The sequence below is a fragment of the Propithecus coquereli genome, unplaced genomic scaffold, assembly GCF_000956105.1.
Source record: "Propithecus coquereli isolate 6110/MARCELLA unplaced genomic scaffold, Pcoq_1.0 Scaffold76, whole genome shotgun sequence".
Lineage (NCBI taxonomy): Eukaryota > Metazoa > Chordata > Mammalia > Primates > Indriidae > Propithecus > Propithecus coquereli.
This window is the reverse complement of record NW_012153729.1, coordinates 1,098,440-1,123,208: the sequence shown is the minus strand read 5'-3', so window position 1 is coordinate 1,123,208 and position 24,769 is coordinate 1,098,440. Positions and strand designations below refer to the sequence as shown.

The window sequence follows — 24,769 nt, the reverse complement described above, 5'->3', positions numbered from 1 at the left end:
TCTTGCTCAGGCTGGTCTTGAACTCCTGAGCTCAAATGATCTGCCCGCCTCGGCCTCTCAGAGTGCTAGGATTATAGGCCTGAGCCACCGCGCCTGGCCAGGGAAAATAATTTTTGTTTTTTATTATATAGTTCTTTGAAAAACTCCAACATTAAATAACTGAATCAAATTGGAATCTGCATTAGGTCACAGATTTTGCTTTTCTATTTTTTGCTTTTCATTCATTAAAAAAATGTTAGGTCCCTTCTAAGTGTGCTAAGTACTTCAAGACGATGAAGATTAAAGAGCTCTGAGTTTAGAAAGCTTAAAACTAGTAGAGAAAATAAAACATGTACATACATGACTAGCATATATGGCAGAATGTGATATTATAGGTATCAGAGTTCTCCATAGCCTGCCCCGCTGGGAAGAGGGAGTTTTATTAATCAAAGTGGCATTTGATTTGGGGCCTTAAAAGCTGAGAAGGATGTTAATACAGAGGCCAAGGAAGAGAGGACTTGCTCTTGAAGAATTAAGGCTGGAAAGACAGAGGGACCCAGGACTGAGAGTCTGATTTCAGTGGGCAGCAAGAAGCCATTGGAAGATTTTGAGAACCATCCTGATCCAGTATGATATTTTTTTTTTTTTTTTGAAGACAGAGTCTTGCTCTGTCACCCTGGGTACAATATAGTGGCATCAGCCTAGCTCACAGCAACCTCAACTCCTGGGCTCAAGGATCCTCCTGCCTCAGCCTCCTGAATAGCTGGGACTATAGGCGAGCACCATGACGCCCAGCTAAGTTTTCTATTTTTAGTAGAGACGGGGTCTCACTCTTGCTCAGGCTGGTCTCAGACTCCTGAGCTCGAGCCATCTTCCTGCCTTGGTCTCCCAGAGTGCTAGGATTACAGGCATGAGCCGCCGCGCCCGGCCTCCAGTGTAACATTTCTAAAATATACATTTAAGACAGTCAGAGTGAACCAAGAAGCAGAGAGACATCTGTCAGTTTGCTAAATAGACTTCTAAAGTCTATTTTCTGAAACAGTCCATTGTCAAGTAAATTATACTTTAAAATATCTCTAGGCTTCCATTTAACGTTCAGCCAAACTGGCATTTAAAGCGTAACAATGCAATGAAACATCTATGTGAAAAGGAGCCGAATGAATGTGCAGAGAGCTCTCTGAGCTTGCTAGAAATTTACGGGAACAGTAGAAAGACCTTATTTGCACAGGGGTGGGTCCAGAGGGCTTCCGCTGGGTCCTTCTGCGGGGCCTGGGTTTGGGGGTGGCACCGTCAAGTGGTGCTGAGAGCTCCCCAGAGGAGGGCAGCCCACACTCACTCCCAAAGGCCTGAGTGAGAGTCCCAGGGGCCACCAACCAGGTGTGCATGCGGGAGGCGGGGCTAAGCGGGCCTTCACTCACCTGTCACGTAGAAGGCCTTGTAACGCCCCAGGCGGACAGTCTGCAGGGCTCCGAACTCTCCAGCTGCCCCGCTGTTGGGGTGGAACAGCACCTGAGGAAGGTTGGAAGGGCTTACTGATAAGGAAACCATGCTAGATGTTCCCTGGGAAGCACTGCTTTCTTTATCAAGGTCCACGCTCCCATCCCTGCCCCAAACGCTAACAGACGCAGGCCTCTAGTCCACACTGGCCAATGCCCGAGAGGCTCTGTGAAGTCGTCATTTTGCTAGCTAATGAATCGAAGTGGGTTCCAACTCTGGAGCAGTGGGCGAAAGATCTCACTGGGTAGGTCAGATTTCTAGACCCAACACCGGCTATGTAATTTGCAGGGTTCAGTGCAAATGAGAATCGGGGATCCCTTGTTCACAAATTAAACCTTTCATGAAGATCACAGCAGAGCTTTAAACCAAGCACAGCGTCCTTCCAAGTGTGGGGCCCTGAGTGGGGGTACAGGTCACAGGCCCACAAGGCTGTCCTGCCTGAGCCCCACCCCTCGGGGGCAGGATGGGGCTGGGACTTGCATGTTTTACAAACATTCCCAGGGTCTCTGATGCAGGTGACCCTCAGATCTCTTTGAAAAACAGCTTCTTCAACATCAAGTCGATTTTCCAGCCCTCCCTTGGGCAAGGCTGGTCTAAGAAGCCACCCTTGATTTCCCCAGCACTGGGCACAGTCCGGCCTCAGAACACAGACGCCCACACCTATGACTCAATCCCTCTGTACTTGGACTGAGGAAATCCTTCCTCATCGAGTCATAGATAAAAAGAATTACCCTAAAGAATGGAAACACCTAATTCAGGATCCCCAAGGGAAGGATTTGATAAAAAATAAAAGGCCAGTGTCCTTTGTAGGTCCGTGGGTTTGGGCTAAAAGCATGAGACTGCTCTGGTATGAATCACGAGCGTATATATGGCTGGAAAGGCGCTTATGTGATTCAAAGTTTCCATGGGGCTTTAAAAAAAATGAGAAACATCTGTTAGAGCAGTAAACAGCTGTCCCCCCAAATTTCACAGTTCTGAGAGGATGCCGCCAAGGTGGGGCTCCCCCCACACCTGCTGCTTCTGGACTCTCGTGACAATCCCTGCAAATACCCGGGGCCCTGGTGATGACAGCAGGCTCCTTCCAAACAGGAAAAGAAGTCGTAACCAAAAACCCTCACTTCTTTCATCCCAGCAAAAAGCCAGGCGTCTCACCGCGGGAGACTGTTTTGTTTCCCTCTTGAGATGGCAGGAAGTGGGAGACTTGGAAAACCTATTGTCAACTGATCACTCAGACATCCAGAAGATGGGGGGCCAGGCTGAGGCCAGGCTCGCAGCTTCGGATCGTTTAGCTCACTGGATTCTCAGCAGCAGAAATTCCATAAGGGTGGGCTGCCCTATTCGGAACATTTATTTGGCGTGACCAGAGGCCGCTGCCAAAATCCAAGAGGAAGCAAAACTGTCGGACAGCTCATTCTCAGAAATGTGGATGGATTTTGGAGAACTCATATATGCATTTTTTCCCTTTGAGCACACTGATCATGGCTTTCTTATTTATATCAACAGGGGAAGTAGGTTGGCAAATTTACACAAGAATTGCAGCTCGCCAAATGCCTGGTCCAAATTTCAAAGATGACTTTATCTTCTGCAAACTTCTTGTGCCCTTCTTGGTTGCCTTTCTTATGCGTGTTTGTTTGCTTTATTTTATTTTGTTTTGTTTTTTAAGCACACGAGTGTCCCCTTACATTAGATCGTGGAGGCCAGGGCTTATTAGCATCCTCAGATGGGCTCCTTCATCCCATCAGGTAGGGGAGCACAGCTCACAGTCTGGATGAGACGGTCATTTGCTAGCCGCTCTGGGTGACAGTCTCTCACCACTAGGGGCCTCTCTAAGAGAAGTGATCGGTGTCCCCAACACTAAAGCCCAGCTTTGGCTCCCTCAGTGTATGACCTCCGGGTGTGTGCCAGGCATTTGAGGACCCACAGCAGCCCCAGACTGGGCTGGGCTGGACAGGTGCACAGCTGTTAGGGGAACTTTTCCTTAGCTGACAGCTTTTGGACCTGGTCATGACAACCTGGGACAGAGATATGACTTGACCAGTGGTGACGCTGCAATCTTTGGCTTCCGTCTGGGAGTCAGGAAAGCACAAGGTGGGACACTTGGTTCAAGCCTGTGCAGCCCTCCCCTTCCCGGCTCTCATCTCTCTCCACGTGGCCCTCACTAAGATCAGAAGCAGGAGGTCGAGCGGGGAAGGAACACGCAGCATGGTATTGGCTGCTGTTGGTTTTGAACTCAGACGTGATGTCCTAGAGGTCCAGTGTGGAACCGGCAGCCCAGTACTTGCATTACACCTCTCAGCTCGCTTTAACTCTTGCTTACTGGATTTGCACATTAGGGAAGAACCCAATTGCTGAGAAGCATTTGCATATTGTTTTGAGCTGACTGTCTGGGAGTTACTTTGAGCTCCTAGAAACTAGAATGGTTTTCTAAACCAACTCATACTGGAATCCTTGTAAGTCCAGGACATATCTGAGAGTGAACACAAATTGTGTTTATTTTTAAAAATATAAGTATACAGGTATGTGTGGGCATAAACATATGTGTATGTATACGCGTGTATGCCTGTATGTGTCTAGACATACGCACATATATACAGATATAACATGTATGTGTAGACATATATATGTATACATATGTGTGCATGTGAATGTGCATATGTATATTTGTACGTTCATGAGTGTGCATTCAGACACATGCATGTATGTACATATGTATACATGCATGTTGTGTATAGACATGCATGTGTGTGTATATATACATATATATAAAAAAATCACTCATATCCTCACGTGCTGGCCTTTCCAACAGCTGTTCCAAATTCGAGACAATTCACTCTTGTCTCTTTAGTCCTATTACTTTGCTTCCATAGAAAGGACTGACCAAAGAAGACCAAACCCAAATTCAGGGCTACTAACTACCCATGTTGTCCTCAAACTCTCCGGTGTCTTCACCGACGCTGCAGGAATCTCGTGCTCTGGGAGGCCGGGTGTGACCCAAGGTGCCCTCACAGATACCGTCAGCAGCTTCCTGCGCGCAGCAAGTGTGGTTGTCTCTTTCCGGGGCATGGGGTGTGGTTAGGGAGCAAATCGGCCCCAACTGCAGCTGGGTTACCGCACATCACTTGTCCCCACAACTGACGTTGCGACTTGTGTCTGGTTCTCCAACCTGGCTCCTGGGCCTCCCCCTGCTGGACACTAGCTCGGAAGGGGCCCCGTGAGTGCGTGCACAGCTGCGACTGGAGGAAGAGAGCGAGAGCGCGCCTGAGAACGGAATTAGCGCAAGAGGAGCTGGCTTCACAGGCAGGCCCGACAACGTCAAGGAGACCACAGTCCTTGAAGCACTTCCTAGTGACCCCAATCATTCTATTAGTAGCATGGTAATAAACACTCGGCAGCACCTCTCCACTGACGTCTTCGACGAACCCCCAGGGTCACATGCTGCTAACTTCCAGCCTAAAGGCGGAAACCATCTTCCTGCTTCGCCGCTGGGGAGAAGGGGTGGGCCTGGAGGGTCTGCAGCTCTAGGGGGCAGATATTCTGGGGAGAAGCAGGACTTTCTCTGTGAACCTTTCAGCCTCATCGACAACCCGTAAGCGCCGCATTAATGCTCACAGAAGCACCGATGGCCCCTTGAGGACCCGTGTTCTGGTTTGCCCGGGGAGGCTGGGCGGGAAGGGCCGCTTCAGTAATCACCAGCCACAGTACACTGCGCACATTTGAGTCACTTCCATGTGACCCTTGGCAAAGACATAAATAGACCCTTTGAAGTGTGGTCCCTAACCGAGGAGCTGTGTGCTCCCAGGGCCTTACGGAGGGGACTCCGTGCTCCTCCGGCCTCCTGGCCTCCTCCTGCTTCCTCTTCCTTTTGGTGAAAGGAAAACACAAGGAAATGACAGGGAAAGGCCGTCAGGCTTGACATTTCCTGGCTGTCACTGCCACTGAGTGCAAAGAGGGGACACCAAAGGGGCGACGCTGAGAAGCGGAAGCCCAAAGCCAGTGCCGGGGGGCTGCTGTGTCAAGAAGGGGCTGCAGAGCACACGCTGAGCCCTCTGGAGCTGGGGGACTGTCGGGGGCGTGAAGACCTCGCTGGCCTGCTGCCCCAGAGGTCTTTCAGCCGTTCGCTCGCTTGTTCATCCCAAAGGCCCGGACTGAATGCTGGCTGGCACGGGCACTGCCAGGTGCACTGAGAATTCAGTGGCTGAGATCCTTGCCCGCGGGAAGCTTCCATTCTAGAGGGGCAGCCTCGTAATGAACGAGTCGCAGACACTCGTCAGCCGTCTCATCCAACACAAACGTGCTGGGTGCCCACGTTGTTAAATTAAATACACACGGGAAAAATGGTCCATTATAGGGAATAAGCAGCTGTGTACACCCGTCCTGAGCCAAACTGTCAAATATAAATCTGGATTGACAACCTGGATAGATTACAGGGGGAGAGGGGTGGAAAGAGAGGTTCATCTCAAAGGATTCATGTCTTGGGGTTTCTCACACTGGGTCTGAACTGCACTTGCATACATCTTCTGAGGATGGTTCGATTTGCACAAAGGTGAGAGGCAGCAGCGCAGCCTCCCGAAGAGCCCAGGTGTGGGCATGTTCCTCCTCCACTTACCCTGTGCCCAGCCTGTGACCAGCCAAAGAGCACCTCGGAGATGTCCACACCATCAAAGTGCCGGCCTCGGGGCAAGCTGGCTTGGGCCAGGGCCACCACGGTGGGGAAAATGTCCAGCACGCTGCAGAAAGAGCAAGACTGAGTTGGCCCCAGCTCTTCCGACTCTCTCCCTGGCCCTGCTGTGTCAAAACCCACCTGAACCAGCCCAGAGCAAGCGCTGACAGCCTCCCGTATGGCCCACCCTCTCTACCTGCCTGCCTTTCCTTCAGGTTCCACCTCAATTTCTGCTCCTATGAGAGGGAGAATGGTACGGTGGCTCAGCACCCAGGCTCTGCGGCCAGAGGGTGCCTAAGCTCAAGTCCCAGCTCTGCCTCTGATCTAACTTCTCAATGCCTCAGTTATCTTAGTCTCTAAAATGGGTATGTTAATACAGCAGTCCCCCTTTATCCAAGGGAGATATGTTCCAAGACACCCAGTGGATGCCCAAACCATGGACCGTACTGAACACACTTCCGTCAATCAGAACACGTTTCTGACTTCCGCCCACAAATTTAACACCTTTTCCATCTAACTAAGTACTCATCACACACTGTGGCCGTAACTAAGTACATCAAACTAAGTACTTATCACAAACTTTGCAGTTTGAGGTGTGACAGCAAAAGCAGCACAAAGTTTATTTTCCTTGTTCACAATTACACGGATAGAAGATTTGTTCTTACCATAGGTCTTAGCAACCTCAGCATAAAATTTTTGTCTTTCCTTTTTAAGTAGAGAACTTTCACCTTTTCACTTAAAGGAAGCACTTCATGGCTTCTCCGGGACATATCTGAATTGCTAGTGTCACTGCTTTTGCATGCTGGGGCCATCGCTAAGTAAAATAAGGGTTACTTGAACACAAGCGCCAAACACCCTGCAGTCACTCTGATAACCAAGAAGGCTCCTAAATGACTAGCCAGCGGGTAGCACGTACAGCATGGATCTGCTGGACAAAGGTAGGATTCGTGACGGACCAGACGGAACAGGACGGGGTGAGATTCCATCACGCTGCTCAGAACACTGGCAATGTAAAACTTATGAATTGTTCATTTCCGGAATTTTCCATTTTATACGTTGAGACCTCAGTTGACCAGAGGTAACTGAAACTATGGAAAGCAAAACCGTGGATAAGGGGGAGTACTGTATGGGTGCCTGCCTCACAGGGTAGTTGTGTGGCTGAAACACACAGGTAAGGCACAGAGAGGAGGCCCGGCACTCGGAAAGCGCTCGCTGAGTGTTTGTGTTGTACTTATTCACAGGGGCACCTGGGTGAACCTATCTAAGAACTAAGGGGTTCTACCTGTCACCAACTGGGCCACACCCACTCACTAAGAGGGAACGCTGTGTGACAGGTGTCTGCAAGGGAATGTCCACTTCGTTGTTCATTCCTTGGATCTCTGTATCATAAGAATTTAGTCTTTGTTTAGAACACCATGATATGTGAAATATATCACTCCCTTTATTTTAGCTCTTTTGCCCATTACAAAATAGTGTTTGTGACAGAAAAAATGAGAACATCCAGAAATATAAGACAGAACAACGCACACATAGCCCATCACCTAAAGGCAGCCGTTGTTAACATTTTGGTGGGTTTTGTTAATGCGATTTTTTTAAAAGTGATGTGCTCCAATCATAATTTACCTTACAGCAAATCCCCCTCCAGCCTGCTGTGCATACCTGGAAACAACTCTTCAGCAGGAACAGAGAGGCTGCCTAATGTACAGTTTGTCCCAAAAGTTGCCACCGACAGGGAAAATGGGCAATTGTAGTTAAATGTACTTTTATTTACAAAATATTCATTACAAAATTTTACAAAATTTTTTCTTTGTGTGGAGACTTTTGGGACACCCTGTAGTTTAGATATTTGACCCTCCAAATCTCACATTGAAATTTGATCCCCAGTGTTGGAGGTGGGGCCTGGAGGGAGGTGTCTGGGTCAGGAGGGTGGATCCCTCTTGAATGGCATGGTGGCCTCCCCAGGGGAATGAGTGTGTTCTCATTGTATCAGCTCCCAGGAGAGCTGATTGCTAAGACAGTCTGGCACCTCCCTCCTCTCTCCCTCCCTCTCTCTCTCTCTCTCCATGCTCCTGTTTGCTTTCTGCCGTGAGTGGAAGCAACCCCAGTCCCTGGCCAGAAGCACGTGCTGGTTCCATGCTTCCTGTATAGCCTGCAGAACCGTGAGCCAAATAAACGTCTTTTCTTATTAAATTACCCAGCCTCAGGTATTCTTTCATAGCAACATAAACAGACTAAGACACTGCCCTGTCAACAGAGCTGCTTATCTGAGGGCCAGGCCAACTGAGAATCCCTGGAACTTGCTGGAGCCAGGAGGGCTGGGCAGGGGAAGCTAGACTTGCCCCAGAAAGGGGCCCTGGTCACCCCGAGGCTGGGCTGGGCAGCAGACCTCAGGCTCACCCAGGCACAGAGAACCCTCCAGAGCCAGGCCTCCCCACTTCCCCACCCTGAGGTCCGGGGGTGCTCTCCACCCTCCAGGGGGGGCTGCAGAAGGTGCTTGCCCTGTGGCTCCGCCTTGGACCCCGGTCGCAATCTCTCCCTTGACTGTAGCACAGGCTGTTTCTGTTCGCCTTCGGCTTCCTCAGTCCACGTAGCTGGTGGCGTATCTCTCAAGATACGCGCTCCGGGACCTGGCACCCCACTCTGACGCAGAGTCAAGGAATGCACAGTCAGCACTCGCAGAGCACAGAACGGTCCAGAAACCTGTCCAGAGTCCAAGGTTCCTGCCGCAAACCGGAAAGCAAAGACGACCACAAAGCAGTCTGAAAAGGCCGCGGTGGTTTGGGGCTGTTTGTTTGAGTTTTCTCTAAATCGCGCCCCTCAGAGAGATCAGCGTCACAGATGGGTCAAATCCGTGAGGCAGAGAAACAGGATCTGCGTTAGACTTTGGAAAGCATTGCAAGGCTTTCTTTTTCCATCTCATTTTTCTCCCCCATCATGAGGTTTAGCATTCTAATTACGCAGCACCGAGTCGAACGTCCACGGAATCCTGGTGTCTCAAGGGTTTGGCGGCAACCTCAGAGGCAGCTGGCGCACCGGAGCACACGTGAAACCTCTTGCCCGTGAGAAACGCTTCAACACGTCGTGACTCGGGCTGTCAAGGCAGCGTGGTCCAGCACTGGCAAGCTCGGGTGTCAAAAAGTCCTCCCTTGAGTCCAAAGGGAAGCCAAACCACTGAGGTTTGCCCGGGAAGCGGGACATGTCCCCTGGCCCCCACGGCTCAGGGCCATCCCAGAGCTGTGCCTGCAGCCTACGTGTGAACTTGGGGGAAACGTCTGTCCTGGAAGGCAACCAAGGGTACCCCAGCTACTGCAAACCTCAAACCCACCTAAGGCATCGGTCCTGGGAGTCTTTGAAAACCTTGCAGAAAGAGACAAAACAAAAACAAAAGCCTGCACTTTCAAGCTTCCCCCGTTCATCTCGTTGCTTGGCTGTTGACAGAGCCGCATTCCGACTTTCACGGGAACTGGGCACTTTTGCCTTCGTGCGTCTCTTCCTCCGCAAAACAAAGTATATTAAAAACTATATTTTACAGGGGCCGGGCGCGGTGGCTCACGCCTGTAATCCTAGCACTCTGGGAGGCCGAGGCGGGCAGATTGTTTGAGCTCAGGAGTTCGAGACCAGCCTGAGCAAGAACGAGACCCCGTCTCTACTAAAAATAGAAAGAAATTAATCGGACAACTAAAAATATATAGAAAAAATTAGCCGGGCATGGTGGCGCATGCCTGTAGTCCCAGTGACTCGGGAGGCTGAGGCAGGAGGATTGCTTGAGCCCAGGAGTTTGAGGTTGCTGTGAGCTAGGCTGATGCCACGGCACTCTAGCCTGGGGAAAAGAGTGAGACTCTGTCTCAAAAAAAAAAAAAAAAAATTATATTTTACGACTGCAGCAAGATAAATATGAGTATATAAATAGTATACATTAAGCCATTTTATCCCACCTAAAAGTCCTTCTTCTCTTCGGATTTTAAAAGAATTAAAATTTTCCTAAGTCTCGCGGGCCTTGGCACTGTGCCCTCTGGGCCGGATGGAGAGGAGGGCCCCGGCTTCTGAATGGAAGAAACCCCATTTTGATCAGTTTTTTGGTTAGGAGAGGGGCAGCCAGGAGCCACCTCGCCTGCAAGGAGAGGGCTGAGATTGCTCTGCACAGTGACACAAAAGCCTGTCCTCAGAGTGGGCAGGGTGACGTCTTTACAAGCTGCATTGCCCATATGAAAATATTTTCTTTTTTGTTCATGTGGCTTCAGCCATAGGAAGCGTGCGCATTTGTGTTCTCATCCAAGGCGCTGCAAAAGGAACCTGGGAACGGAGATTGGGCAGCAGGACGAGGATGCAGAAGGGCCTTGCCAGCTGGGCCCAAGGTGTGCAGGCCGGGGGAGGAAGCCCGGGGAGGAAGCCCAGGGAGGAAGTGGAGGGGCCACAGGGGAGCAACTCGGGCTTCGGGAGCATGAGGAGTTGAGGTCCCACGCTGGGCGATCCCGGGGGGCATGCACCCTGGGTAAAGACAGCGGATGGAGAAGAAGGGCATCTCCTAGAAGCTGAGGACATTCTATCTGGGGAAAAGGCAGATCTGGTCTGAGGATGGGAAGTGAGAGAGGGAGGAATTGCTCAGGGATGGAGTCAGGGCGCTTGGACCTGGGCAGAGGGAGAATCTTTTTGTGTCCCCCTCTCCTGAGTGAGGGCGTGGAGAGCAGAACTTCCTCAGGTGGAAGAGCAGGAATTGTCCCTAGGACATGGGAGCAGTTCGTTTTTTAGCATTAAGCTGTACGTTTCTTTCTGCATTTAGTTTTAAGTTTTTTTCCTGCATTGTTATTCCTTGTCATTATCCCCGAGCAAAGCTAGGTGCCCACTCCTTCCTGGTCTCAGCCGTGCTGCAGGGATTTGAGGGGCCAGCCTTTGCCCACATCTGGTGGGCAGCTTCCCTGGCAGCCCCCCTCCACCCGCAGGTCTCTCTTAGAGGCCAGCATGGCCCCAACGGCACTGATTTCAGGGAGAATGGGGGTCTCAGAGCATCAGGGGATACCCCCCAGAAAACCATGCCCGCCCCACCCAGGGTAGGGAGAGCAGCCAAGAGTGGGATTGGGACTCAGACCACTTCCCCACCCCCCAGGGAGGAGGAGTGACCTGGAAAGGGGACATGTGATTAGGCCCCTGCCCGGGGGTGACACCTAAACCACGGGACACTGAGGTGAACACGGTCTCCTCCTCGTAGCTTCTACTTCCAAGGCCCGGCTCTGCACCTCCAGGCAGGCCAGAACCAGCCGAATCCCCACCCCCCACATACCTGACTGTCTTGCAGATATCTGGGGAAAGCCACGAGGTAGTCCAGGGGATTATCTGTTCTCCTGGCTAAACAGTAGCTTTAGCTGTTTTCCAAATGGCATTGTGTCAGGTCCTTTTTACCATTCTGATCACCTCCTGCTTGCCATTCTGATCATCTCCAAAAGATTGGTCCTCCTTCTGAGCAGAGATGGGGGCCCCCTAGTTCAGACACAGAGCAGGCCCTTCCCCTTGTTGTATTTGGCTAAGAGAAATTACATTAACGCTGCAGTTCTCAGCCAGCATGGGTTAGACCTCCCAGGGGACATTTGGAGCTGCATGGAGACATTTTCGTTGTCGCAACTGGGGAGAGGGGTGCTACTGGCATCTATTAGGTAGAGGCCAGGCCTGCTATTCATACTAAACATCCTACAAGGCACAGGACAGTTCCCCACAACAAAGAATGACCCAGCCCCAGAGGTCGACAATGCCAAGGTTGAGAAACCCTGTGTTAAGAGTTTTAGGCTGAAACTCCCAAGGCTTTTTCACACGTGCTGCCAAAGCCCTGCCCTCCCCAAGGCAAGTCGGCTCCTGAGCACTGGGCGCTTCTGTCTGACTTGCTCATTAGCAATCCTTCCCTAGTCCCTGGAGCAACGCTTGACCCATAGCTGGACACAACAATAAGTATTTGTTGGGTAAATGAATTTTCCTTGCTCTGTAATGGTGTCATCAGGCTGTGTGGACAGGCCATGTACAAGACCTTTCTATAATCTTATTACATCACCTCCATGCACACCTGAATACGGACATTGGCTATGTCTAAAACATGACCGATGGGATTAGTGTGGACGCCCCACGCCCTCCCATGCACACCCTTTATTACTTTTCAATATTTATGTGAGTATTTATATCCAGTTGATGACTATCTGATGCCCGTAATTCCTCAGGGCCACTGGAATATAGGTTTAAGGGATTCTGGCCTTAGCACTCAGTGGCCTGAGAGAGTTAGCTCTGATCTGGAAAGAGATCTATATTGTACTGAGGAATAAAGCTCTGGAATAGGTGATAAGAAGTCTGGGCAGTGGTGCTGGGCTGGGCTGCCAAGAACATGAGCATCGGTTTCTCGAATATTGATCATAACATTATTTTCCATAGAGCTGACCCTGGGGCAGTCGTGGGGAGGGTAACACACACGCAGTGGCCTGTCTGGGCAGTAAGGAAGCTGCACTCAAGTCTGCTTTACATGAATTCACGTGCAGAAACAGCGAGGGGGTGAATCTGTGAGATAAAGCTGTCCGGCTGCAATCGGACTGATTTAACACCAAAGATGTCCTAAGAGGCACCGATCTGGTGTATTGATATTGTTCTGATACAATTCCAGAGACCCTCAGGCAAATGCTACCTTGTACCAAGAACTCCCTTCCTTTGGTCACTAAACTATCCCCTCCGTCAGCTGTCCCCTCTACGGCCTTAGATGATCCACAAGATGATGCAATTTTATCATGACGCAGTCGTTGACTGTAGGTGCAAACACCGTCGTTTTCCGATGAGAAGCGACTGCTTGGTTTTCCGTGCTGTAACTTGAGAGACTGCTGAGTTATTTGTGCATGTGCGGCCCAGCCCGTGAACGCCTGGCCCCTCTCGATAAGCACTTCGACTACACCAAGTCAGCCCTATAAAAAGCAGACTGCCTGGCCCTTTTCCCAGGCAGCCTGACATCAGAGATTCCAGGCTGTGCTGTTGTTGTCACACCTGCTGGTACCCGCTGACAGTGCACCCCCTCCTGACTGTTCAGGGCTGACCCAGAGTTCCCGGGGGCCCCACGCTGCCAGGGAGGATGCCCACCCACCCCCCACTTTGGCCGTCAGAGCTGTTTACCCTTCTTTCCCCTACGCTTGAGTCTCTCCCCTTCCTCCCGTTGGGTCTAGGGGTGCTGGAGGGGACCGATGAAGCTCGCTTCCCTCTACTCGGCTGTGTTCTTTCTGCCAGAACCCATTATGCTAAAGGTAAAGAACCTTTTGAACTAAGAAATCGATCTTTAACCAGACCAAACCTCTGAGCACATGAACAAGCACTGGCTTCTGTGGAGGGTCCCCCTTGTTAGTGAACACAGGGCAGAACCCCAGAGAGGAAGTCTCTGTTCGAATTCATAAGAAGTCCCCATCACAGGCTCAGGAGGCTGAAGTGGGAGAATCGCTTGAGGCCAAGAGTTTGAGATCAGCCTGGGCAACATAGTGAGATGCCATCTCTAAAAAAAAGTCCCCATTGTAAGTCATGGCTCCATAGCTGCAAAGGCATTGCTTTCAGATTGACACACAACAGCCAAGTTCTCTGCCAAGGAGATGGCCTCCTGGATCTGCCTTAATACAGAGGTAAGAGTAATGATGAGATATCATATTTACAGTGGTCCTTCTAATAAAGGAAGAACCCAGACACTCCGCTCCTTATAGAAGCTCTTTGCCAGAGGTAGCAAGAATGTCCTCACCTAGGGATTCATTCTTTCCCCGCTGGCCTGGTAGGGCCACCTCCCTTCTCCCTCTTCTCCAGGGCAAGTGGACATACGGACTCCTTTCTTAGGGTGATCTGGTTGCCAGCAACATGCTGGCTTCTCACAGCCACCCCTAGGACACCTGCCTTAACCCCAGGGATGGAATAATTAGGGCTCGAGTGATCTCTTCCTCAGGCCAAGAGGGGAGACGCTGCCGTCGCCTTCTTTTGCCTCTGCTTTCTCTTCGGCAGATACAGCCAGGACTCAAAGCTGATGGATGTGAAACCAACCCCAGCCCCTCTTCACTCAGGCATTACCCCCAGAGGATGGTTTGAATCCCTGGCACTCTTACTCTAACTAGATATGGAATTGCCTACAGGCAAATCCACACTGCTACAATCAGACTTTGGGAAGCATCAGGGATCACCTGGCGAAGATGGGTGGTGAACAAGTTTCCTTGACTTCTTGCTGTAGACCCCAAAACCTCGAGGTAGTCTGGATCTCGTACCTTAACAAGGCAGTGCTGGTGACGTTGACTGGGACTCTGCCAGGCCAGTAAGCCAGTGCCGGGACCCGGTGCCCGCCTTCCCAGGTGGTCTGCTTGGCGGAACTTCCCCCTGTGGGAGGAGGGGAGGCAGTTCGTTCATCCATAGTGATAACTCAAGGCTTCTGTTCAGCTAAGAGCTAGTCTCTGGGAAAACAGTCCCTCTCCAAGAGTTTCCAATAATCCCAACACAGGAATGCCTTTTTTTGATAACCAGCTATTTCCCCCCAACTAGCTTCTATCTTTCAATACATGCTTTTATTTTACTGGACTTAATGTGTCAATAGTTGCCTCATCACTGTATTGAATCATGCCATTTTATTTCCTTCATGAGACCTTCACCACTGTAAATGATCTTGTTTGTTTATTGACTTGCTTATCTTGTGTCTTCGCACTGTGAGACTGTATCGGTTTTGTGCACGCAAGGTGCTTAACCAATCTTTGACTAAATGAATTAGACTTCCTGCTGATCAAAATGTGACTGTCTGTTCAGGATAAAAAAATACAATTACTTGAAAAGAGAGAAAGGAAGAAACCTCCCCAGCTATTTGATCTGCCCAGCGCCCAACATGGCATGGATTTTATTGTTTTATTTTGCTTTGCTTTGCTTCGTTTTTCCTTGAATTAACGAGTTGTTCTGATGTTGTGGAGACAGTGTCAGAAACAGCTCCAACCTCCTGCCTGTCTGGGGGGAGGTAAGAACCATCTACGTGCAATCTATGAATTTCCACTTTGGTAATTAAAGGAATTATTTTTGTAACCGCGAAGTCAAAAGTGACCACCAGTATAATGATGGCCAGCAGGCTGGAAGAGATGAGGTCATGTTTTATGGAAACATCCTGAATGCATGTTGCGTTGAGTTAACCATGACCATCCCCACCACTCCCACGCACACCCCACCCTCATCCTGGTTGAGCCAGAGGCCAAGGATTCCACAAAGTTAGCGTGTAAAAAGCCCTTCCAAGGCAAACGCTGTACGCGGCTCACACATACTGTGGTCATGCAACCTCCCTATGTTTGGCTGTTGTGAACAATAAAAACAACAAAGCGGGGAGGGGTGCAGAGGGTGGGGGACAAGATGAAGGCTTCTGTCACTCTGTACTCAGAGGGCTGCAAACGGAACCTTTGATGTCCCTGCCCAGCACACCACACCGGAAATGCTCCACATTCTTGGGACTTTCTCATAACCAGCTTTGGAGTCCCCCAAGTGTTGAAGCAAAAGACAAAACACAAAACAACTCACGTCCTATGGACTGTTTATGTTCCAGGGTGTGGGGCTAGAAAAACCAATTGGAGTCTCTGCAAGCTAAGACGCCCTTTGATCTAGCCCAGCGCTTCTCAAATACATTCTTCCCATCCAGAGCCGCATCTCCCATAAATATATACAGAGCCCACTCCAATTATTCAGAGAATCCAGCACTGCGGCAAGCGTGAAACGCATTTCCACGTGGCTATGGAATGTATGACTTATGCTTCAGCTTAAGGCCAAAGAGCAGGGAGGAAGCACCCACGACCGCATGTGCTGGGGCTTTGTGGGCACTGCCACCCCCACGAGGGGGCTTTTGCGTGCAAGTGTGGGTTATGGGTGGGTGAAAACATGGAGCCTGGTCATTTGCATGTCCGTGGCGTATGACATTCAAACGGATTTGCTTAACCTTTAGAGGCCAGATGCTAAGGAAAGGTCGAGGCTTTAGTTCCAAGAAACAAGCCATCGTCTCTGACGGTCGCCCAGAAGGCAGGAGCTGTGTGTCTGCACTGGCGGAGCAACAGGAACCAGGGTCGGCACACAGGGTGGTCTCTGCCTCCGGGATGTTTCCAGAATGGTAAACTGGCCCCTGATTAATAAATTTGTTAATTGGTCTTCGCCAGCAGGGATTCTGCCTGCTTGCGACAACCTTTCATGTTGCTCTTTCGTAGGTGACTGACTTTCCTAATACGTTTTTCAGAGAAAAATATTTCAATGAGTTTGTTTTATTTCAGGAAAGGGTTGAAAGCTGGAGAGGTTAGGAGGAATTCAGCCAATTATAAAACATGTGTGGTCAAGAAAATGGGCAATCTACTTGCAGAGATCCAGGAATGAAGAGAAAGAGAGAAAAAGACTGGCTGAGGGGAGCCCCTTGGTGTGGCCACTTAGGGGGAAATCTCTGTGTTGTCAGACTGGTCAGCTAGTCCTGGCTGGTCCCTGAGTTCAGGTTTTGCAGATGCCTTCAGACACAACATGCAAATGATCACAGGCCTACAGACTTCATACTCCAAGGGAATTTATCTTAAAGGAGTCTAGAATATGGGCAAGCAATTATAAAAAATATATGTATACAAATTACAACATGATCCTGTCTTGCTCCTAATCCCAATTTCTCACTGGCCCTGCTGGGAGCAGACAAAATTTTAAAACATCCGACTAGCATTCTCTGTAACAATAATATCTTCTATTTATTGGGCCCTTACTAAGTGCTAAGTTAAGTGCTCCTAAGCATAACGCTAAGTGTGTCCCTGCATTATCTCACTGAATCCTTATGACAACCTTTCAAGCTGGGCACTATCATCCCTATTTTTCAGAGGAGGAGACCAAAGCTGAGAGAGGTTAAGTCATTTGCCCAAGGTCACATAGCTAGCAAATGGTAGAGTCAGGATTTGAATCCTGGTCTACCTACACAGCCGGCACCCTCCCCCACTAACCCTTCTAGGGCAGAGGTTCCCATCCTGGAATGCTTATTAGAATCTCCAGGGGAGCTTTTTTAAAATGCCCAGGCCGCAGCCTCTCTTGCAGAGATTGTGATTTAATTAGCCTGGGGTGGAGCTTGGGTATCGATATCTTCCATGGCTCTCCCGGTGATTTAATGGGGAGAGCACCCTTTCCGGGGAAGGAGTGGCAGGGGCAGGATTGGGAAGAGACCACAGTGCATTTCAAAACTAAATGTAGCTCATGTTCTTTGTAGTTACGGGCTTTATATCGCCCACACCTTCATACCTTTATGCCATAGTACATAAATGTGACGTTATACGTTACAGTAGGAACAATAGATAAATCCATAAATTAAGCTTCTAGTGGTGACTAGAAGTCCGTTTCGAAAGCTATTTGTTAGTTTAGATAAGCCGTACTGCTTTGATCAGGCACTGGCACATTAAAAGTGTTAGTTGCCTTCAGCTTTCTGTTGAGAAATGCATGTCTTATGGCCATGAGAATGCATTTCAATGCACTTGCGGTTAGTTATGACTCTAATTAAAGCAGAACCTCTTACTTAAAGCAATAAATATTTAGCCTCAGCAACCAAAATATAAACAGAACCATGATTCATAAATTTGCTTATTTGTTCTTCCCTGGCTACGGAAGTGAAGTGGCATTCCATGATGCATCGAGACGGGGCAGACCGAGGAAATGTCACCGCTGCCTACGCCTAGGAATAGTGGTCTTTCTTGGAAAGGACCCAGCTGCCCTGTTTCACTGAGTCAGAAAGGCAGTGTAGCAAACAAAAAGGTTCACAGATTCTCCATCCAGTAGAATCCCCAGGAGAGAACTTATTTAAAATTTGGATTCCTGGGTTCTGTCCCCAGAAATTCTAATTTAGTTAAGTCTGGGGTGGGGCTGTGATTCTAGGCGATTTTGATACCAGTGGTCCGAGAACCAGAGTTTGAGAAGTATGAGCAGGGTAACTGGAAGGACACCTTCAAGGGAGGCAGATCTGAGCTCTAACTCCAGTGCCACCCCGCCCAGCTGTGCAGCCTTGGGCAGAATTCTTAACCTCCCTCGGCCTCAGTCATCTCAGCCAAGAAGGGGAAAAATGACTGTATAGGTGACCCTTGAACAAGGCATGGGGTAAGGGCACTGACCACCCCCATGCAGTCAAAAATTTGAGTATAACCGGGAATGGTGGTTCATGTCTGTAATCACAGCATAATCAGATAATCAGATCACGGGGTGATCTCTTGAGGCCGGAAGTTCGAGACCAGCCTGGGCAACACATCGAGACCTTGTCTTTACAAAAAATTTTTTAAAATTTTAAAAAAGGCCGGGAGCGGTGGCTCACGCCTGTAATCCTAGCACTCTGGGAGGCCGAGGCAGGTGGATCGCTCAAGGGCAGGAGTTCGAGACCAGCCTGAGCAAGAGCAAGACCCCATCTCTACTAAAAAATAGAGAGAAATGATCTAGACAACTAAATATATAAATTAGCCGCGTATGGTGGCACATGCCTGTAGTCCCAGCTACTTGGGAGGCTGACGGAGAAGGATCGCTTGAGCCCAGGAGTTTGAGGTTGCTGTGAGCTAGCCTGACGCCATGGCACTCTAGCCTGGGCAACAGAGTGAGACTCTGTCTCAAAATCTCAAAAAAAAAAAAAAAAAAAAATGTAAAAAAGTTGGAGTATAGCCGGGCACAGTGGTTTGTGCCTATAATCCCAGCTACTCAGGAGGATGAGGTGGGAGGATAGCTTGAGCCCAAGAGTTCACGACCAGCCTGAGTGACATAGTGAGACGCTGTTTCCAAAAAATGTTTTATAAGAATTAGCTTGGCATAGTGGCTTAAACCTGAAATCCCAGCTACTTGGGAGGCTGAGGTGGAAGGATCGCTTGAGCCCAGGAGTTCAAGGATGCAGTGAGCTATGATCACACCACTGCACTCTAGCCTGGGCAACAGAGCAAGACCCCATCTCTAAAAAAAAAAATTCAAGTATAACTTTTGACTCCTCAGAAATTTAACTATTAATAACCTAATAGCCTAATGTTGGCTGGAAGCCTTACCAATAACACAAACAGTTGATTAAGACATATTTTGTATGTTACATATATTATATACTATATTCTTACAATAAAGTAAGCTAGAGAGAAGAAAATGTTATTAAGAAAATCCTAAGGAAGAGAAAATATATTTACTATTCATTAGGTGGAAGCGGATGATTGTAAGGCCTTCATCCTCGTCATCTTCATATTGAGTAGGCTGAGGAGGAGGAGGAAGAGGAGGGGCTGGTCTTGCTGTCTCAGGGGTAGCAGAAGTGGAAGAAAATCTCATAGAAATGGACCCACGAAGTTCATATCTGTGTTGTTCAAGGGTCAACTGTACTTACAGAGTCGTGGGCACAGTTACATGAGACAATGTATGGAAGGTTCTACACAAGGCGCTTTTGCATGAAGTGCTGCACACTACCTATAGGTAGAAAACAGCAGAGGTCGCAGCCTGACTGCTGTTTTGGTATGTGTAGTATTTTTCTTTTAACTAATTTTGAAAGTCGTTAGGCAGCACCCTCTCCAGTTTACTGCATCTCTAACACTGCCCACAACTGTTGAAAATCAACATTTGTTCCTTTATATCACCTGCCTGGCCCACTTCGGCACTAGCATTAGCGACGGGGCAGAATGCCCGCTCTGAGGAGCAGCATTCTAGAACCTTGCAAAGAAGCAGGCTTCATTTTTAGATATAAAAATGTGTCATTGCCAAGGATGCCTGTAGCAGACTCGTTTTCTAGAAACACAGGGTGGCCAGGCCTCTGTTCGGACCCAGACACTGGCTGGCCTGGGGTGGCCTTGAGTGTGGGGATGGGGACATTCCACCAAGCCTGGTGGCCAAAGGCCCAGAACGAGACACAGTCCGACTTCTGCTAGGTCCTCACCAGCAGGCCCTGCCCCAGCCAGGGCCAACAGCCAACGTCCCTTGTCCATTGCTCTGTCACCCCGCAGCACCTCTGACCTTTCCCGGCCCCACCCCCTGCCCCCACCTGGACAGGAGGCCCAGGATGCCGAGGCCGCTTCCCAGTGGGAAAGGTTATGCAACAACCTGATAGCATCGAATTACAAACAACCAAGGTCTCCTAGAAGCCACGGATGCCAAATTCAACAGAATGTTTCCTCATCACCAAGGGGGAGGAAGGAACAGTTCTGCTCTTCAAATAAAACAAGGAAAGATTTTCCAGACAGAGGAGCAGTCAGTTAGGGGAAAAACAAGGTGTCGGTTCTGTCCCGGGGAGGAAATGGGTCTGGAGTGGAGCGGGAGGGGCGGCTGGGAGCCAGTCCCAGGCAGCAGGGTGTGCAGCTCCTGCCCTTTCCTAGGCCCTGCCCCCGCCCCCCCCAGCTCCAGTTCCGTCTCTCCTCATCCCTGCAGGGTGCAAGCCAAGCCAAGTGGAGCATCCTCACTCCGCACGCACGCACGGGGTGAAAAGATGACTCCAGGAGACGCTGCCTCATCCCATCAGCTGAGCTGAGCGGCTTGGCCAGGAAAGGAAAGGGAAGACAGGGAGGGGGGCCTTGAGGCCCTGAGAACAGGGGGAGACAGCGCGTGGCCTGACGCAGCCGGCTGGCTTCGCGGAGAAACTTGCAGGGCTCCGGTACTGTTTGTCCTACTCGGTTGCGAAAACATTGCCTGTCTTCTCTCTTTCATCTGCTCTCCAGCCTGGCCCCCTTACAGTGGGACGTGCAGACATCCCACTGACAAGGAACTGGGTGAGGAAGAGCAGGTGGTCCAGAGGGACCCCAGTGCCCTTGACCCACTGGGCCTGGCTTCTGCCCAGCTACACGCAGGGCTCTGCCTGGCTTCCCAGAGGACCCAGCAGCATTCCAGGCAGAGGGGAAGAAGGAGGCTGTGGAACGGTCGACAGGAAACTGGTTTGGAGAATGAGGAAGTGGAAGTGTTTGCCGCTGGGCCATGGCCCTTCAGGCAAAGTTCACTTTCAGACTCCTGAGAAAAGAGAAAGGCACCCAGCCCTGGCCCCACGGGCTTTGCCCCAAGGATACCACATGAAGCCACAGCATTAGTGGGAAGGCCTTGCCCAAAAACAGGGTTATCTTGAGGTGACCGAAACCCAGCTTCACAGCAAAGCTTCCCCAGACAGAGGCCCAGAACACTTTCGAAGTTACCCACATGTTATTTAAGTTGCCCGGTATTTAATAGGAGAATCTTTTCCAGGGCATTCTCTGATCCCCTTCCAATTCCTCTCTCGGTGGGGTCCGGCCAGGTTGCTTCGGCCAGGAAGGAAGAAACTGAGTCTACTGGGGTTATTCTAACAGCAGAAGCCAAGCACAAGGCTGGGTGACTTCCGGGCAATATCCCAGCTTGGAGATGGGTCCACGACCCCACAAGACAGAAGAGGACACTGAGCCCGGGAGCCGACTGCGTGTCTGAGTCAAGATTCCAGCCCAGCGGGGCGTCCCAAGCCATGAGCTCTTTCCTTCCCTCCATTCTGCCTCCCACAGACTCAGACAGATTCAGACTGTCACCGGCACCGGCACCGGGGCTAAAGACATTTTCCTTGACAATTACGAGGTTCAAAGAAGCAAGACAGGATTTTCCAGACGGCTGAGCAGCCAGTCGGGTAGAACAAGGTGTGAGTAACCACATTCACGTGGGCTGAGGAATGAGCCAGCGGTGGCCAGAGGATGCGGCCCCTCGACCGCTGGCTGGCCCCGCTGGGCCCCCCACCCTCCTCGCCTCAGTCTCCTTATTTGGCCAACAAGGTGGTTGGAATAAAGACCGCTGAGGTCTCTTCCAACTCTGGCATTCTATGAATGTGGGGATATTCCTGGAAATTTTGTATCACTGGCTTTTCTCATTTGTAATTTTTGGCTCAGTGGAAATGAGTCTCGTACTTACTCCTCCCTCTGTTCTCAGCCCCACTGATGTTACAGGATCGTTGAAAATTGATGAATGTGCTGGGGAGGGAGGTGGGGGTGGGAAATGGGGAGCGACTGTTTAAAGGGTATGGGGTTAAACAAAATAAAATAAAATATATTTTCAAAAAAGCTGCGTGCAGGCCGGGCACGGTGGTTCACACCTGCAATCCTAGCACTTTGGGAGGCCGAGGCAGAAGGATGCTTGAGGCCAGGAGTTCAAGACCAGCCTGGGCAACATAGCAAGACCCCATTTCTAGCCAATTAATTGATTAATTAAAGGGTATGGGTTTTTGGGGGGAGGGTGATGAAAATGTTTTAAAACTACACAGAAGTGGTTGTCACACAACACTGGGAATGTGCTAAATGCTACTGAACTGTACAATTTAAAATGGTTAATTTTATATGATGTAAAGTTCACCTCATAATGTCACTCTCACTCTTAAAATCCTTCCATGAATACTTATTTCTTTACAATTAAGGCCAAAATCCATCGCCTGAAAGAAAAGACCTTCGAGCGCTGGCCCCATCTCTCTCCATTCTACTTGGTTGCCACAAGTTCTGGACACACAGACATGAGGGCAGCTCCAGGGAGCAGCTCTTACTCTCTGGTCCTCCCACCCCTGCCAGGCTGCCACTCTTGCTTGGAACCTCTTCCCTGCAAATCCCTGGCTGTCTCCTGCTCATTCTTGAAAACCTGAACCACCTGGGGGAGCCTATTTGCACTGTCCAATACGGTAGCCACTAGCCACATGCGGCTACTGAGCCCTTGAAGTGTGGCTAGTGGAACCAAGGAAATGAACTTCAATTGAATTTTAATTTTAATTTAATTAGCCATGCATGGCTAGTGCCCAGCATATCAGACAGTGTAACTCTAGACAGGTGATTCTCAAATTTTAAAGCTGCTTCAACATCCCCTGAAAGGACTTGTTAAAACCCAGATTGGGCCCAGGTAACATAGCGAACTCCATCTCTACAAAAAATAAAAAAAATTAGCCAGGCATGGTGGCACATACCTGTAGTCCCAGCCACTTGGGAGGCTGAGGCAGGAAGATCACTTAAGCCCAGGAGTTTGAAGCTACAGTGAGCTATGATTGCACCACTGCACCCAGCCTGGGCAACAGAGCAAGACCCTGTCTCTTGAAAAACAATAAAACCCCCACAGATTTCTGGAATCCATCCCCAAAATTTCTGATTCAGTAGGTCTGGGGTGAGGCCCTAGAATTTGCATTGTCGACAAGTTCTCAGGTGGTGCTGGTCCAGGGACCACATTTTGATAACCACTGGTCTAGAGTTGAAAGTTCTAGACTCGGGTGATTCTGGATTCACATGGTCTAGATGTGGATGTTCTAGGTTGGTGGTCCCTGGACCAGCCACATCAGCATCACCTAATTAGCACCTTAGAAATACAAAATCACCATTATCACCCAGACCATTTGGGTCGGAACTGCATTTTGGCAGAATTCCCGGGGGATTGTCTGTACCTTAAAATCTGAGAAACACTGTTCTAGACTGTCATTCCTTGGGTTCAGGGGCTTTGTTGATTTTTGTGTCCCTGCACCGAGCACAATTCCTAGCGCACAGTAGGTGCTCAACAAATGCCTGTAGAAGGAAGGAAGGAAAGAAGAGATGGAGGTTGCCCAGAATAAATGTATTTCTCACCAGGCAAAGTTCTTCTCTCAGAGAACAGGGCCCCCATACACACCCTTAAAACTGACTCACTATTTCAAAACTATCTCATGAGACAGATAAGGCAGGTCCTCAGGTAGGAGACCGGCGGGTCAGCTTCCTAGGGAACTGACGGCCCCCAGTGGAGAAGCCACTTCTTTATAGGTCTTCACCCCCACGTCCGTGGGCTCCATGCCTTCTGGACCACTACCCTTGAGGGTTCTGATTCTAGGCTCTTCCAGGCTTTCTGACTGAACATCGAAGATGACAGACTGGCCAAAGGGTGTCCCACGTACAGGGAGGAGGAATTAATTAATACAACAAACCCTTCACAGCCTGTGCTGTATTTCTCTAGGCTCTTGTTGCTTGCAGGCATCAGACACATCTCTGTCTACCTCCAGTCCTGCCTAGCATCTTCTGACCCAGCTCTCTCCAGGAATCAGAACAATATCACAGTGTTCTTGAACGGGGGGGAACCAAAGAGATCAATAGAGAGCAAAAGAAAAACACCAGTACCCCTGTACGCCAAGAGACAAAGCAGCGAGCAGGTTAGGGGGAAGTGGTACTCCTTCTCCTGACCCATGGCTCAAATTTGCAGGCACGAGACATGGCCACAGTCCGGCAGCCACTTGCTCCCAAAGTTCTCAAGATATCTGATCCAAGGGACACCAGGTTAAAGTTGAAAAACAAAAACGACTGACTGGCAGTTCCTTCTCGCCACCAGACATGAGATGCACAAACGCTTCCGATGCTAGGTAAGTACAAACATGAAAGGGAGTGTGATACGGTTTGGATGTTTGGTCCCTCCAAATCTCACGTTGAAATCTGAACCCCAATGTACCCATAATAATTGAAAATAGAAAATTTTTTAAACAAATAAATAAGAAGAAATTTGATCCCCAGTGTTGAATGTGGGGCCTGGTGAGAGGTGTTTGGGTCATGAGGGCGGATCCCTCGTGCATGGCTTGGTGCCCTCCCTGCGGTAGAGTGAGCGTTATTAGTTCACACGCGAGCTGCTTATTTAAAGGAGGCTGGCACCACTCCTCCCTCTCTTGCTGCTTCTCTCACCATGTGACACCCTGCTCCT

The 24,769-nt window shown here is 49.8% G+C and overlaps 1 protein-coding gene across 1 annotated transcript in view; it reads right to left on the bottom strand.

Annotated features, from left to right (window-relative positions):
- ARSG (arylsulfatase G) overlaps positions 1 to 24,769 on the bottom strand; it is a 103,385-nt gene that overhangs the window by 11,525 nt on the left and 67,091 nt on the right. The window contains exons 9-11 of the mRNA XM_012662271.1: positions 14,386 to 14,494; positions 6,083 to 6,203; positions 1,398 to 1,488 (exon numbers count right to left, since the gene is read on the bottom strand). Coding sequence (XP_012517725.1) covers positions 1,398 to 1,488; positions 6,083 to 6,203; positions 14,386 to 14,494 — 321 coding nt within the window. The remainder of the gene's footprint in view (positions 1 to 1,397; positions 1,489 to 6,082; positions 6,204 to 14,385; positions 14,495 to 24,769) is intronic.